Genomic DNA, 13,455 nt, shown 5'->3' with positions numbered 1-13,455 from the left:
GTAAGGAAACGAGGGGTAAATAAAAAAAAAAAAAAAAAAAGGAAAAAGGAAGAAAAGAAAACAGGGCGTTTCTTTATTCCTTTTTCCATAAAACAAGAGTGAGATGTTTTTTTTTTTTTTTTTTTTTTTTTAAAGGCATCATCATCACTTTCTGATGAATTTACGGCACAAGACATTTACACGCGACGATTGACTGAAGGTAAATTTCGCTGCCTCTTTTGAGAGGGTTTTGGGTTTACACACGTGCAATAGACATCTCTTGCTCCTTCCTTCTTTACCGCCCCACCCTCCTCTACTTCCTCCCTCTCCCTCTTTAGTGCGTCCGCTCCGCACCTTCTCTCTCTCTCTCTCTGTGCGTGTGTGTGTGTGTGTGTGTATGCAGTTAAACACCGCTATCTATCTCTATATATATGCATGTATGCATGTATATGTCTTTGTGCGTAGATGTGTTGCGGTGTGATTGGGGGGTGCAGATGGGATTTAACAACAAGATGAAAAGGAGAAGAAAAAAAAAAATGAAACCCAATAAAAAGAGAAAAAAAAAAGTGGAAAAGATTATAACACGCCCCTTAGAAGAAGAAATGAGCAGGAGAGGAAGGGCACGGAAGAAGTAAAGCAGAGAAAAAAAAAAAGAAATACATATTGAAGAATGAAAGGAGGTGAATGGAGGGCGCTAATTAAATGAATTTAAAAGGGACGAAGAAACACCTAAAAGTTGAGAGGTACGAGAATTTTTAGTAAAAAAAAAAAGGATAAAGGACGAGGGGAAATGAGAGGAACAAAAAAGGGTTTTGAATATGGATATCTGTTCACTGGAATAAAGAACACCGGCAACAGTGGCAGAAGCAGTACAGGATGGAAGGGATGATACGATTTTTGTGTGCGTGTTGCGTTTTAATTGGACACACAATATAGAAGGCGGGAAAAGAGTGTTTTACCCTGTGAATTCAGCTTTACACCGGCATTCCCGTTTTTTTCCTTTTTTTTTGTTTGTGTGTGTTGGCCTTTTTTTGACAGCTGGCTGTTTGCTTCAGGCGGGGGCATCATGAGGGTGCTGCTTTTTGCCTCTTTGCATGTATGTATGTATGTATGTGTGTGTGTGTGTGTGCGCTTCTACCAGCGGGTGGGGTATGTTTGTTATTCATTGGATGATGCGAACAAACAGGTGAAGAGGGAGGCTGGTATGTATGAGGTGACAGCAGGGAAGGAAGTACGGGGACCGAGGGGGGAAGAAGGAGACGGCTTACCAAAAACAGTGGAAAAAGACAGAAAATAAACGAAAAAAAGGAAAAAAAAACAAGAGAAAAAAAAAAAAAAGGGAAAACCGCACCGAAAGGGGAATTTCTTATTGTTATACTCATTAAGGTCCTACACAATGAGGGGTTCCTGGTATTCGTCTAAACTCACCACCACCACCATCATTCATCATTATCCTTTTTTTTTTTTTTTCACGTCTTTTACTATTTATTTTGGCGTGTTTTCTCAGCGTGTGCACCCCTTTCCGTTCATTCTTTTTCTTCTTCTTTTGTTCTTGCACATCGGTGGGCGCTTGGTGTGCATTGGGCAAGAGCTGCTCCTGCCGCCGCTGCCGCGGCACTGGCGAAGCGCGTGGGTGAGTAAAAGTAAATGGCATTTTGTGCTTCTTTTTTGTCTGTGTGGTACGTGAGCCTGCTTGAATTTTTTTTTTTTTTTTTTTTGTGTGTGCGGTTGTGGTTTTATGTATATTTCCATCCCAAGGAAGTGGGGGAAAAAACTGAGCGGCTCTGAAACATTTAAGTAAGATAGGAAGCCGTGGGGCGTGACTCCGCCGATTAGAGGAAGCGCGGTGCACCGATGCCACAAAACAACAGCACGGAATGGCGGGTTTTCACTTCACTGGGAGCATCTTTACGGCAGTTGTCGGTGGAGGAGATCGCAAACCATTCGTCGCATTCCTTCTCCGCGTCGCTCGCTCACTCACGTTCCATTCTGCGTGTCACGGGCACTAACGTCGCTCACAGCACTCTTAGTGGTGGTGGTGGTGGCGGTAGCGGCCGACAGTCGAGTTTGTGGCCTAGTGATAACAGGGTCGAATTGAAAATAGCGGAAGTGGGGGAGAAGAAGGAGCAACAGCGAGAATACTCTCGATGTCATCAAAACGACAACTTCCACGTCAAGGCGGATGACCATGGCGTTGTGTCTGGTGCAGACGGTGAATTAGGGATAAGTATGCAACTTAAGCACCAAAAAGGCGCTCACAGCAGGAAGGGTGGATACTCCATGGAGGTCTCGAGAGAACTGGTGCCATCAGCAGCAGCAAGCGTGGTAAGCGGTGTCAGGCCGGAGTCAATAACGGATGCAGTAGAAGCCTTTTCTTCCGGTGAGCAGAAGCAGATCAATGAAGATGGAATAGAGCGGCAATTTTTGCAAGACAAGGCGGAAGCAAAAAAGAAAAGAAGGAAAAGGAGGGAAAGAATTCGTAGTGTGATGTCTATTAAAGCGTCTGATGTTGATAAAGGAGAGTTGGAGGTGGCTGGTATGTCGTCTATTGCTCGGCATTCGGCCGGGTGTGTGTCTCGGCCGGAAGATCCACCAGAGAGCGTTTTTTTTGATGGTGACGGCACTGAACAAATTCCAAACTGTGTCCATTTCAGTGACGTTTACACGGAGGATACAGCGGTGTCGCCCTTCCGTGTAGTAGCACACAGACGTGTAGAGTTATGCGGGCATGGATCAAAAGAAGGGGATGAGTCCGGGGGTTTGGAGGTAACCATGAATGGTGCAGGAGAGTCCTTGGCAGCGAGAGGTTCTATGTCTCGTGAGCATGATATCTTTTTCCCGCAAATCGAACCAAAGGGATCTCTTGCCGAGGAATTCTGTGTATTGATGGCCGCAGAGAAACAACAGGAGTGTCCACGGGAGATTTCGAGCCCGGGATGTGATCGAGATTTGATTCCTCCAATGGAAACGGGGGAGTACATTGGCTCCCCGCAGCAGTTTATTTCCTCATCTCCAGAGATTATACTGCGGGCAGCGCGTGGATCCTCGTGTGGTAGTTTTTCTCCAACGGAGGAAACAGTCAATTCTTTTCAAGTTTCCCAGACGGAGAGTGATTTGTCATCTTTTATGGTTAGATACTCTAAACCCCCATTTGCTTCCTGTTGTGTAGATCGTTCCAACCCTGATGGTTGGCAGTGTAATCGTCCGAGACGGCACGCGTTTCAGTGGCCGCTTCACTTTTTGCAGATAATTGCTTTGACTTTGACGGCTCTTAGTACTATACTTTTTTGGGCTTCTATATTACCGACCTACGTCCTACTGTATCGTAGCGGTGGATTTTCGAACTGTTTGCCGGAGATGGTGGTGCTTGTGACACTGACAGGCTCCGCTATTTTGTCAACATGTATATTATGGGCTGTTATTTCGTTTCGAGAGAACGGGGATATATCGAATGAGGGGGAGCCATGTACTTATTGTCGGCGGCTCACACATTCGGATGCAAGGCATTGTAAGGCTTGCAACAAGTGCATCAGTGGATTTGATCACCATTGCAAATGGCTGAATATGTGCATTGGAGAGAAAAACTACCGGATCTTTATTGCATTTCTCGTCTCTTCGGCTCTCAGCATGTTGCTTGCGTTCATCTCCGGTGTTGTCCTTTTAGCCAGGTGGTGGTCGTATCTGTCACCATACTCTTTGTTCTTTCGCATTGGCCCTATTGTACTCTGTGTACTCATGCTGTTGGCAGTGCCACCACTTCTGCACCTGCTTGGCTTTCACATCATGTTGCATCGCCTCGGGCTGACAACCTTTGAATATCTTATTCAGCGGCGGCGGGTGATGCGAGATCCTCATGCAGTTGCTTCCGCCACCGATGCTGGTAAGGAGCTTCATGCGCATGAAGTCAGAGAACCCTAAAAACAAACAAGCAAACCAAAAACATTGTATGCTTGGAAAAGGAGGGGTGATGGTGAATGGGGGCTTTTTTTTTTTTTTTTTTCAATTGGCTGCTGAAAAAGAAACATTTGAGAAAAACGCTGGCTGCTCCTTATCTGTACTTCTTCCCTAGGCTTTTTACGTATCTGCACCTTGTTGCCTGTCTTCAATGGTGCCAGAAAGGGGGGGAAAATAAATAAATATATATAGGAGGGGAAAGAAGTGGAGAAATAGAGGGAGCAAGCCGTTTTCTTTTTTTCGCTTTTTTTTCCCCCTTTTTTTTTTTTTTTGCTTTTGGCGCGGAGAACTCGCACTGTCAATGGCGGCACGAGATATGTAAATGTTAACTCAGGCGGGCGTTGCGGGCTTTTTTTCTTTCTCTATATGCATCCCCCTATTGTATTTTCGCATGAAAAATTCTTTTTTTTTTTTTTTTTGTCGTTTTGCCGTTGACGTGACACATAAATATTTGTGTGGACGTTTTTTTTCTGCTTGCATTTCTTTTTTTTTTTGGTAGCAAAGCCGACAGACTTCTCGTCACTTCCCCGTGCCCCCTCTTGTTTATTATTATTATTATTTTTGCGAATAGAAGCATCGAACGCTTTAAGATTTTTTTTTTTTTTTTTGTGTGTGCGTGTGTGCGTGTGTAGTGCGTCGTTTGTTGCCGTCGTGTTTGTTCCGTGGCGTCATATCTCTCACTTTCTTCCAGCCTGAATTTATTATTATTTATTTATTTATTTTTTTTTTTGCGTGTTTTGTGTCCTTCACCTCTGTTGTTGCGTCGTTGCCGTACTGACTACTCTGTCTTGTGACGCTCTTTCTGACATGTCGGCCGGGGTGGGGGTGGGCAGGAGACATCAGAATATTTATTCCACATAGAAAGAAGGAAGGAAAACAAAACAATAATAATAATAATAATAAACAATTGAGTGAAGCCAAGTGATCAGCTGGCAGGAGATATAAAACCCTCGAGGCAAAAGATATAAAAAAAAAACAAGCCGGAAGGGAAAAAAAAAATAAATAAAAGCCCTTTAAAACAATATATTAATATTACGAGAAAAATTACGCCTACACATACACTTTGGGAACAACAACGGCAAAATGTTTATTGAAGCCATTGTATTGGCCCTTACGGCTCTCATCCTGTACTCGGTGTACTCTGTAAAGTCATTTAACACAACCCGTCCTACTGACCCACCGGTTTACCCCGTTACGGTGCCGTTTCTGGGACACATTGTGCAGTTTGGCAAGAACCCGCTTGAGTTTATGCAGCGATGCAAGCGTGAACTCAAGTCGGGTGTTTTCACCATCAGCATTGGGGGACAGCGCGTGACGATCGTGGGCGATCCCCACGAACACAGTCGTTTTTTCTCGCCTCGCAATGAGATTCTTTCTCCACGTGAGGTGTACACCATTATGACTCCAGTGTTCGGGGAGGGCGTTGCCTACTCTGCGCCATACCCAAGGATGAGGGAGCAGCTGAACTTTCTTGCGGAGGAGTTGACCATTGCGAAGTTTCAGAACTTTGTCCCTGCAATCCAGCATGAGGTCCGCAAGTTCATGGCAGAGAATTGGAAAAAAGATGAGGGGGTGATTAACCTCCTGGAGGACTGCGGTGCCATGATCATCAACACGGCATGCCAGTGTCTTTTTGGCGAGGATCTTCGTAAGCGCCTAAATGCCCGACATTTTGCACAGCTTTTGTCTAAGATGGAAAGCAGCCTGATCCCCGCAGCCGTCTTTATGCCATGGTTGCTGCGTTTGCCCCTTCCCCAATCGGCTCGTTGCCGTGAGGCCCGTGCAGAACTCCAGAAAATTTTGGGCGAGATTATTGTTGCTCGTGAGAAGGAGGAGGCGAGCAAAGATAACAACACCTCTGATCTTTTGGGTGGACTTCTTAAGGCTGTGTACCGGGATGGCACCCGTATGTCGCTTCATGAGGTGTGCGGTATGATTGTGGCCGCTATGTTTGCAGGCCAGCACACCTCGACGATCACCACCAGCTGGTCCATGCTACATCTGATGCATCCAAAGAACAAGAAGTGGTTGGACAAGCTGCACAAGGAGATTGACGAATTCCCTGCACAATTAAACTATGACAATGTCATGGATGAAATGCCATTTGCTGAACGCTGCGTTCGTGAATCTATTCGCCGTGATCCTCCACTCCTGATGGTCATGCGCATGGTAAAGGCGGAGGTCAAGGTTGGTTCATATGTTGTTCCCAAAGGTGACATCATCGCCTGTTCACCGTTACTCTCACACCATGACGAGGAGGCCTTTCCAAACCCACGTTTGTGGGATCCGGAGCGTGATGAAAAAGTTGATGGTGCCTTTATTGGCTTCGGGGCGGGTGTGCACAAATGTATTGGGCAGAAATTTGCCCTTTTGCAAGTAAAAACCATACTTGCCACCGCCTTCCGTGAATACGACTTCCAGTTGCTGCGGGACGAGGTTCCAGATCCTGACTACCACACGATGGTCGTTGGCCCCACGCTCAATCAGTGTCTTGTGAAGTACACCCGCAAGAAGAAATTGCCCTCGTGACCCAGAGGCCGTTATTAACGCGACATTAAGGGTCAGGGAAGCAAAAGATATAATTAAAAAACAACCGGAAAAACGTCGATAACAAGGTTTTTTCTTTTTTTGTGTATGTGCTTGTGTGGGAAAGGGGTATGTGGGATGATTTTGTTTTTGATGGGGGGCGATGCACACGCTGAGGCCCGGGGAGGTGGGGCAACATTGTAAAAAACGGGCGAAAAGTGTAGAATCCCCCTTACTTGTTTGTGTTCCAAAGATGTGCTTTGAAAGGGGCCAGCGAAGAGAGAGGGAGCGGAGAAACTTCACACGCTTCAAGGAAACATTGGCTCGAGGGTGGAGGAGGACAAAAATCAAACAGGGGGGGGGGGGAATTAAAAATTCGGTGGGGGGAATGAGGAGGGACTCAAAGAAAATAATTGAAATTTTACTCCTATTTACGCGGGAGGGAGGTGTAACGACGATATTGGTTGTAGCAAATAAAAAAAAAAAAAAAGGAGAATGAAGAAATGAGCAGTACAACACGAAAGAAAGGGCAGGGAGAAGAGGGGGAAGGACAGTCATGACGTGGCGATAGCGTACGAATGAGGCAAAGAGTGCTGTGATCCACAGCAAAAGCCCCCTTTCAGTGAGTTGAAGCAGCGTCCGAAACAGAGGAGTGTCAGGGAATACATGCATCATTGATGCAAAAAATGAAATGGGTATGTATGAAGGGCACGACACAATGAGGGATCTAAAAGGGAGACCTTTGTTTTGTGGGTTTTTCTTCCTATTTATTTTGCTTTTCCTGTTTCGTTTGTGGTTATATAGCTTTCTCTCTTTTTGTATATGTAAGTGAAAGATGCCTTGAAACTTATTCTCACGGCTTGTTTGTTTTTTGCTTTGTTGTGCCGACTGCATCTTTCTCACCTGCGGAATGTTCTTTCGTTTCCTCTTTCATTCACTTTATTTTTACACAATTTACAAGGCTTTTTTTTTTTTGTGTGTGTATGTCACACCGCGATAGTTTTTTTACATGCAGGAACACAAAGACCAAAGAGAACTAGGACCTATTGAAGAGTATTTAAATACTTTCCTGTTGTTTTTTCTTCTTGGCCGACGGTGGCTGACACCTTTTTAAGAAAAAACAATCCCTCCTGAATTAAAAATGGTGAAGGGTTTGACGGGCGCCGCGTATCTATTGGCTGCACCCGGTAAGGCTGCTTTCTGATGGATATTTTTTGGGCGTTTTTTTCTGCTGATTTTTACTTCTCATGTGTTGCGCTTTTTTTTTCTTGATTTTTTTATGCACACTCACACACGCAGTGAAGGGTCCCGATATCCTGAGGAACCATGACGCACTCCACGGATCTTCAGTGGTTGGTGGCTCGCCAGAACAGCAAGTTTCTTCAGAAGCGCAACGGCATCCGTCTGAGCAGCGATCCCTTCAACAACAACGCGAACTGGACGAAGCGCCACGCCGGCTTTTTGAACACGAAGGCTGCCGTGGTGAAGACGAAGGGCGATCGCATTCTTGTGACGACGAAGGACGGCAAGGCGGGCAACAAGCCCAAGTCGATGTACAAGAAGGCCGTGATGGACGCTGGCGTGGAGGCCTCTGTTGTGAGCAAGGCCGTCGCTGCTGTCCGCCCTGACCTGGCAAGCGTAGCATCCCGCCGCGCGCGTAAGATGGCATCCACGCTGGAACACATGAAGAAGGTGCGAGCCGCCCGGAAGGAGCGCTCTTCGAAGATCACGTTCCAGCGCAAGGCCGTTCGCCCCAAGCGCCACTGAGAGGCACCTGACAGCTGGAGCCTGGGCGACCTCTCCTAGCGTGATGCAACACGCACGCAGACTTCATTTCGTTTTATTTTTATATTTCTTTCATAAATACATATATTGTTTTTCTTTTTGTATCTTTATGTTTTTTTTTTCTGCTAAAATGTTGGGGTATGCGTTGGGCGGTCCTCATCCGCGAAATGCGGGTTTAAACCTGCCCCTTTTTTTCTTTCCTCCCTTTTTTTTGTCATATTGTCTTTCACTGAAAAAAAAAAAAAAAAAAAGAAAGCAGGTTTTGCGTGGAGATTTTTGGCATGCCCGTGGGACTGCGAGAATGCTTTTTTAGTGTGTTAGCTTTTTCGGAGGGAACATCTTTGCAGCAGAATATCATTAGGTCGGCGGATGCTCTACTGGCTGGTGGAGACGAAAATGATTTGATTGGGCCTCTTAACGACGCGGCGAATGTCACGGCGGCTGATCTGCTCTCTCCGCTATTGGAGAGGTTCGAAATGGCAATTGAGCATCTGGCGGCGCTCTGGCTAGCCGCAAAGTTTTGGGGGACCTCCACGCATCGCGTGTCCATGCTTTCTTTGGTGACGGATATTCTTGAAACGGGTATATCACGCGAAGCAGACGATTACGGTGTGCCATTGCAGTACGCAACAGAGATTGTGAACCGGCTTTACAAGGCAGAGATGGTTCTTCTGAGGCGCAGCAGATACGTCGTTCCTTGCGTCTATGGATGCGAGTCACGTTTTTGAGTATGCGAACCTTTTCCTAATATTAATGCTGAGGGCCGGAAAGTTCGTTTTTGATTGTGGGAGTTGTTGCCATGGGGGAAATTTGGTTGTTTGATTTTGTTGTTTTTGTCGTTGGTGTCTGTCACTGTCGTCCTTGCCTTTTTTTGTGTTTGTGTGCTTGCAAAGATTGTGATGGGTTCAGGCTGGGTGAAGTCTGGCGGCGTTGGAGAGTGACGTCTGTAAAGTTCCTTTTGTTATTGCGCGCACTCACTGCCGTTTGCTTCTTCATTCATCGACCACTTCTTTTTTTTTCTTTGCTTATTTCTTGCAGTGGGTGAGGAACCATGACGCACTCCACGGATCTTCAGTGGCTGGTGGTTCGCCAGAACAGCAAGTTTCTTCAGAAGCGCAACGGCATCCGTCTGAGCAGCGATCCCTTCAACAACAACGCGAACTGGACGAAGCGCCACGCCGGCTTTTTGAACACGAAGGCTGCCGTGGTGAAGACGAAGGGCGATCGCATTCTTGTGACGACGAAGGACGGCAAGGCGGGCAACAAGCCCAAGTCGATGTACAAGAAGGCCGTGATGGACGCTGGCGTGGAGGCCTCTGTTGTGAGCAAGGCCGTCGCTGCTGTCCGCCCTGACCTGGCAAGCATAGCATCCCGCCGCGCGCGTAAGATGGCATCCACGCTGGAACACATGAAGAAGGTGCGAGCCGCCCGGAAGGAGCGCTCTTCGAAGATCACGTTCCAGCGCAAGGCCGTTCGCCCCAAGCGCCACTGAGAGGCACCTGACAGCTGGAGCCTGGGCGACCTCTCCTAACGTGATGCAACACGCACACAGACTTCATTTTGTTTTATTTTTATTATTTTTCAAGTAAAAAAAAAAAATAAATAAATAAAAAATAAAAACAAAAAGGAAGACTTTTTGTCTATCATTTTTCTTTTCTAGGTTTGTCGGTTCTTGTGGTTTTCTATGAATTCCGTTAATGGTCTTTACTGCAAGAGACGCATGCCTCCATTTTTCTTTTTTTAGTATTTATTTTTACTTTGTTTTTTGGCACATAGGGCTGTTGCTACCGGGATTGAGGTGACACGAGAGGAGGGGCCGGGTCTGTACGGAGGGAGATGAATCTTGTCAAGCCTGCCCTCCACGCGCGTGGAACAGGGCTGCGCGATTCTTCTCTCAACTTCCCGGCTTTTTCAGGTTCTTCAGTTTCAACAAATTCTGCCGTTTTTCTCACATCTGACGTCAAGTCCGTTATTGAAGAGCCCATCTCCCTTTTAGTCTCTGCAGATGACAGTGGGGCTTTCGGTGAGCAACACTCGTTTAAGAAACGTGCAGCGGTTCTTTACGCCGGGGAAGTGAGACCTTATACCGCAGATGAGGTGCGGGCAACTGCAGGGACCGAATTTGCGTCGGGGAAGGCGGTACATGTGTTTCTAGGACACTATCGCCAGTCTGCATCCGCCAGTGGTTTGCAGGAAAGAAGTATTAAGGAAGGTCCCGGTAGTATGTACTTTGCCGATGGAGGATTCTTTGTTGGGAACTGGGTGAACAATTATCGATGCGGCATGGGTGCCTTCTATTCCTCATGTGGTTATACCTACGAGGGTGAATTTGAGGATGACTTACCCCAGGGGCATGGTGTGGAACACTTCCCGTCGGGGGAGGTATATGTTGGTGAATTTCTCGAGGGGCGACCTCATGGCCGTGGAGTGACGTATTACCCTCGCAATGGCTCCATCTACGTTGGTGAGTATTCTCGAGGTGAAAAGCATGGACGTGGGGTGATCTTCTACGAGAATGGGGATGTCTTTGAGGGATCCTGGGTAGACGGCCGTCGCTCGGGTGAAGGAATCTCGACGTTTCTAGAAACGAGAGATCGATTTAATCAAAGTACGCGTTGCAATTTTAGGCGATGTGTACGGGCTCAATGGCACGGGGATAAGTGCAAATGGGAGACGGTGAGTAGCGACCCGACGCATGAGGCTCCGTCGCTGAGTCGATACATTGATGAAGGTGTGGTTAGGCCCCTTGAGAAACTTGAAAGTCCCTTTGGATGCAGTGTTGGGACTCTGTACATGGCGCATGAACTTGTAAGAGAGATACCGCCTGTGTTATTACGCCGTGCGGAGCGCTGCTTTGATCATCTGGATGCCATGTGTACAGGAGAGGTGCCTTTTTCGAAGCTTGTTGCAGCCCTTGAGTCGTCTTCGTCGAGAGAGGTTATACTGCAGTCCATCCTCAAGGCAATTCCGCTCTCTTACGCATCTTCACGCGATGCTTCTCCGACTGTACATTTGGATTTTGTGACCTTTCTTCGAGGTTTTTTTCCTCATATTGGCGAGGCCGACATTCAACGCCATGTAATTTTTGAATTACCGCTGGAGAAGCTATTTCGTTTGCGTGGAGTACTTGCGGGGATGGTTTCTAGTAAGAAGGACGGATTTTTGTACCTTACGCATGGATTCCAGGAAGAAGCGTTGTTTCATATTGCTTCACGTGAGTGTGACGACATGCGTCAATTTGCAGTTGGAGGACCTGAGCAGACAAGAAGGGAAAATGTTACCTCTGCCGGTGCAGCTCAACTTACCATGGAGGAGTTGAATGCAGCCAAGGGGGTTTTGGGTGGTGTGCGTGTACCACATGGTCTTTTTCTTTGGCAGAAGATAGTGAGTGGCATCGACCGGCTCGGTTTTCGGGAGCTGCTCGAGGGGCTTTACCCGTGCGTCACCTTACAAACGCTGCGCCGGTGTGAATTAACGTTTTTTTCGACGCACGTGTTTCAGGGTTACTTGCAGGCTTTTTCAAAGTTGGATGAATTTCACTTGGGCTCACTCTCCATACAAGCGATGGATGCTGCACAGCGACAGTTTTTGGCGGCCCGAGCGAAGGGCCACGAGCGCATTCCACGACCAGCGAATGCGTTGGAGAAGTTTGTACTCTCTGGACGACGACGTTCTCTCGTGCAGTGGGAAATCGCTGACATCGCACTGTCGGTTCCTTTTGCAAAGTACATGGACCGATCGAAGAGTGGATCGGTGACGCTGGCCGACATATTGCGTCACGCGTACCCAAATGTGCCATGTGCGGCGACCAGAGCCCGCGTCTCGCTAGCCGCGTTGCCGCCTCGCCGTGTCCCTCACATAACGGAGGGTCAAATGAATGGGACCGCCACAGCGGGACGCCAAAATTCATCCTGCTCCTCAATTTCACTTCTTCAGTGCTGCCGCTGCTGCATCTGTACGATGTGTGCCGCGCATGGTCACCCGCTGGGTGCGTGTTGAGGACTAGGACGCAATGGACCATCTCTGTCAATATCGTTATTATTACCGTTTGCTCTTTATCCGTTTTTTTGCTTGTGTGTGGTTTGTTACGAGGCTTGTGTATTCAAGGTTCCTTAAAATTTTTTTGTTACCGATGCCTTGCGTATTCACGACGAGAAGAAGACATGGTTGATCAGATTTATTTATTTAAATTTATTTATTATTATTATTATTATTATTATTTTTACTTTTCGTCACATTATGGTTCTTCTACCGCGGGAGAAGAGTGAACGAGAAAAAATGCACCGGATTGCGTTCTTTTTTTTTTTTTTTATTATTTTATTTGAAACTTCAATGGATATCCGTCGGGTAGCCGAAATTTAGAAGAGTAAAAAAAAAAAAGAAGGAAAAACAGGAAGGGAGGTGCGAAGGAAAAGGCGATTAACGACAGCCTGGAAGGAGAGGAAAAGAGACAGGTGCGTTTATAAAACAGGCTTGGGAGGAGAATAAAAGAGGAAAAGGAACGAGAAAAGAAAAGGGAAAAGGACTTCCCAGCAATATGCGTCTGAAAAGCACCCCTTTGTCGTGCGCGTTTGCGTGGGCCCCCAGTCATCTCGGAACCCCAACATTTCTTGCGGCGGCATCTTTGGCCGGTGCGATGGACGAGGAATTCAGCAACGAGGCATTTTTAGAGATTCGTCTTGTGGATGTTACACAGACGGATGAGACGGAGATGCCAGTGGTGGCTCGCACTTTTATCCCTGAGCGGGTCTTTCGTGTTGATTGGTGTTCATTTGGAAGTGCTTGCGGAATGATTGCTGTGGCGTGTTGCAATGGTGCTGTTTACGTGTACGATGCGAGCGTTATGATGAAGAATTATCAACTGAACCCACACTCTAACACAGAGGAGCCGCTTCTTTGCGCCATTACTGAGCATCGCGGTGCAGTGCGAGGATGCCAGTTTAATCCGTCTCAGCCCAATTTTCTTGCAATCGGTGCAGAAGATGGTAAATGGGACGTCTGGACACTGGAAGATCCGAGGGATCCGCAGCAAGTTCCCGTCATGTCGGATGCGGCACACACGGCTGCCATCGTACATCTCCAGTGGCATCCGAAGTACCCGCATATTATTGCCACTGCCTCCTCTAATTGCGTTGTGAATGTATGGAACTTTAAGTCCAGACGTTGGCTGTGTCTTTAAATGTTCAAAAGGAGGGAAGTCTGGAGCATCTG

General features: G+C 47.1%; 6 protein-coding genes and 1 pseudogene across 6 annotated transcripts, besides 23 other annotated features; all 7 read left to right on the top strand.

Annotated features, from left to right (window-relative positions):
* Window positions 1-8,278: part of a sequence feature (heterozygous, Esmeraldo-like haplotype) that runs on past the window's edge.
* Window positions 18-61: a sequence feature (T-rich).
* Window positions 107-131: a microsatellite.
* Window positions 352-379: a microsatellite.
* Window positions 483-635: a sequence feature (CT-rich).
* Window positions 1,071-1,108: a microsatellite.
* Window positions 1,260-1,317: a sequence feature (T-rich).
* Window positions 1,678-1,697: a microsatellite.
* On the top strand, window positions 1,834-3,897 carry Tc00.1047053510101.59 (hypothetical protein, conserved; the record flags this gene model as incomplete). The annotated part of the gene is made up of 1 exon (XM_816165.1): window positions 1,834-3,897. One exon carries the CDS (start codon window positions 1,834-1,836, stop codon window positions 3,895-3,897), a length of 2,064 nt encoding a protein of 687 aa, XP_821258.1.
* Window positions 4,163-4,205: a sequence feature (A-rich).
* Window positions 4,476-4,496: a sequence feature (AT_rich).
* Window positions 4,629-4,663: a sequence feature (AT_rich).
* Window positions 4,814-4,836: a microsatellite.
* On the top strand, window positions 5,017-6,462 carry Tc00.1047053510101.50 (lanosterol 14-alpha-demethylase, putative; the record flags this gene model as incomplete). Its single annotated transcript, XM_816126.1, has 1 exon — window positions 5,017-6,462. The coding sequence occupies one exon, from the start codon at window positions 5,017-5,019 to the stop codon at window positions 6,460-6,462; it is 1,446 nt and encodes a 481-aa protein (XP_821219.1).
* Tc00.1047053510101.40 (60S ribosomal protein L28, putative) lies at window positions 7,786-8,226 on the top strand (the record flags this gene model as incomplete). Its single annotated transcript, XM_816125.1, has 1 exon — window positions 7,786-8,226. The coding sequence occupies one exon, from the start codon at window positions 7,786-7,788 to the stop codon at window positions 8,224-8,226; it is 441 nt and encodes a 146-aa protein (XP_821218.1).
* Window positions 8,279-8,769: a sequence feature (haploid, Esmeraldo-like haplotype).
* Window positions 8,477-8,499: a microsatellite.
* Tc00.1047053510101.34 (hypothetical protein, conserved) lies at window positions 8,526-8,972 on the top strand (the record flags this gene model as incomplete). The annotated part of the gene is made up of 1 exon (XM_816166.1): window positions 8,526-8,972. One exon carries the CDS (start codon window positions 8,526-8,528, stop codon window positions 8,970-8,972), a length of 447 nt encoding a protein of 148 aa, XP_821259.1.
* Window positions 8,770-9,012: a sequence feature (haploid, non-Esmeraldo-like haplotype).
* Window positions 9,013-9,243: a sequence feature (areas merged during assembly that could not be assigned to a particular haplotype. This can correspond to areas where the two haplotypes were merged or to regions with more than two copies in the genome that were merged during assembly.).
* Window positions 9,244-9,286: a sequence feature (areas merged during assembly that could not be assigned to a particular haplotype. This can correspond to areas where the two haplotypes were merged or to regions with more than two copies in the genome that were merged during assembly.).
* Window positions 9,287-9,334: a sequence feature (heterozygous, Esmeraldo-like haplotype).
* Tc00.1047053510101.30 (60S ribosomal protein L28, putative) lies at window positions 9,296-9,736 on the top strand (the record flags this gene model as incomplete). Its single annotated transcript, XM_816124.1, has 1 exon — window positions 9,296-9,736. The coding sequence occupies one exon, from the start codon at window positions 9,296-9,298 to the stop codon at window positions 9,734-9,736; it is 441 nt and encodes a 146-aa protein (XP_821217.1).
* Window positions 9,335-9,864: a sequence feature (areas merged during assembly that could not be assigned to a particular haplotype. This can correspond to areas where the two haplotypes were merged or to regions with more than two copies in the genome that were merged during assembly.).
* Window positions 9,832-9,870: a microsatellite.
* Window positions 9,865-13,455: a sequence feature (heterozygous, Esmeraldo-like haplotype).
* Tc00.1047053510101.20 (phosphatidylinositol-4-phosphate 5-kinase, putative) lies at window positions 10,081-12,243 on the top strand (the record flags this gene model as incomplete). The annotated part of the gene is made up of 1 exon (XM_816123.1): window positions 10,081-12,243. The coding sequence occupies one exon, from the start codon at window positions 10,081-10,083 to the stop codon at window positions 12,241-12,243; it is 2,163 nt and encodes a 720-aa protein (XP_821216.1).
* Window positions 12,440-12,469: a microsatellite.
* Window positions 12,541-12,567: a sequence feature (AT_rich).
* Window positions 12,782-13,455, top strand: Tc00.1047053510101.10 (annotated as a pseudogene; the record flags this gene model as incomplete).

The sequence above is a fragment of the Trypanosoma cruzi genome, genomic scaffold, assembly GCF_000209065.1.
Source record: "Trypanosoma cruzi strain CL Brener 1047053516617 genomic scaffold, whole genome shotgun sequence".
Taxonomy (NCBI): Eukaryota; Euglenozoa; class Kinetoplastea; order Trypanosomatida; family Trypanosomatidae; genus Trypanosoma; species Trypanosoma cruzi.
This window is presented reverse-complemented; position numbering and strand designations above follow the sequence as displayed.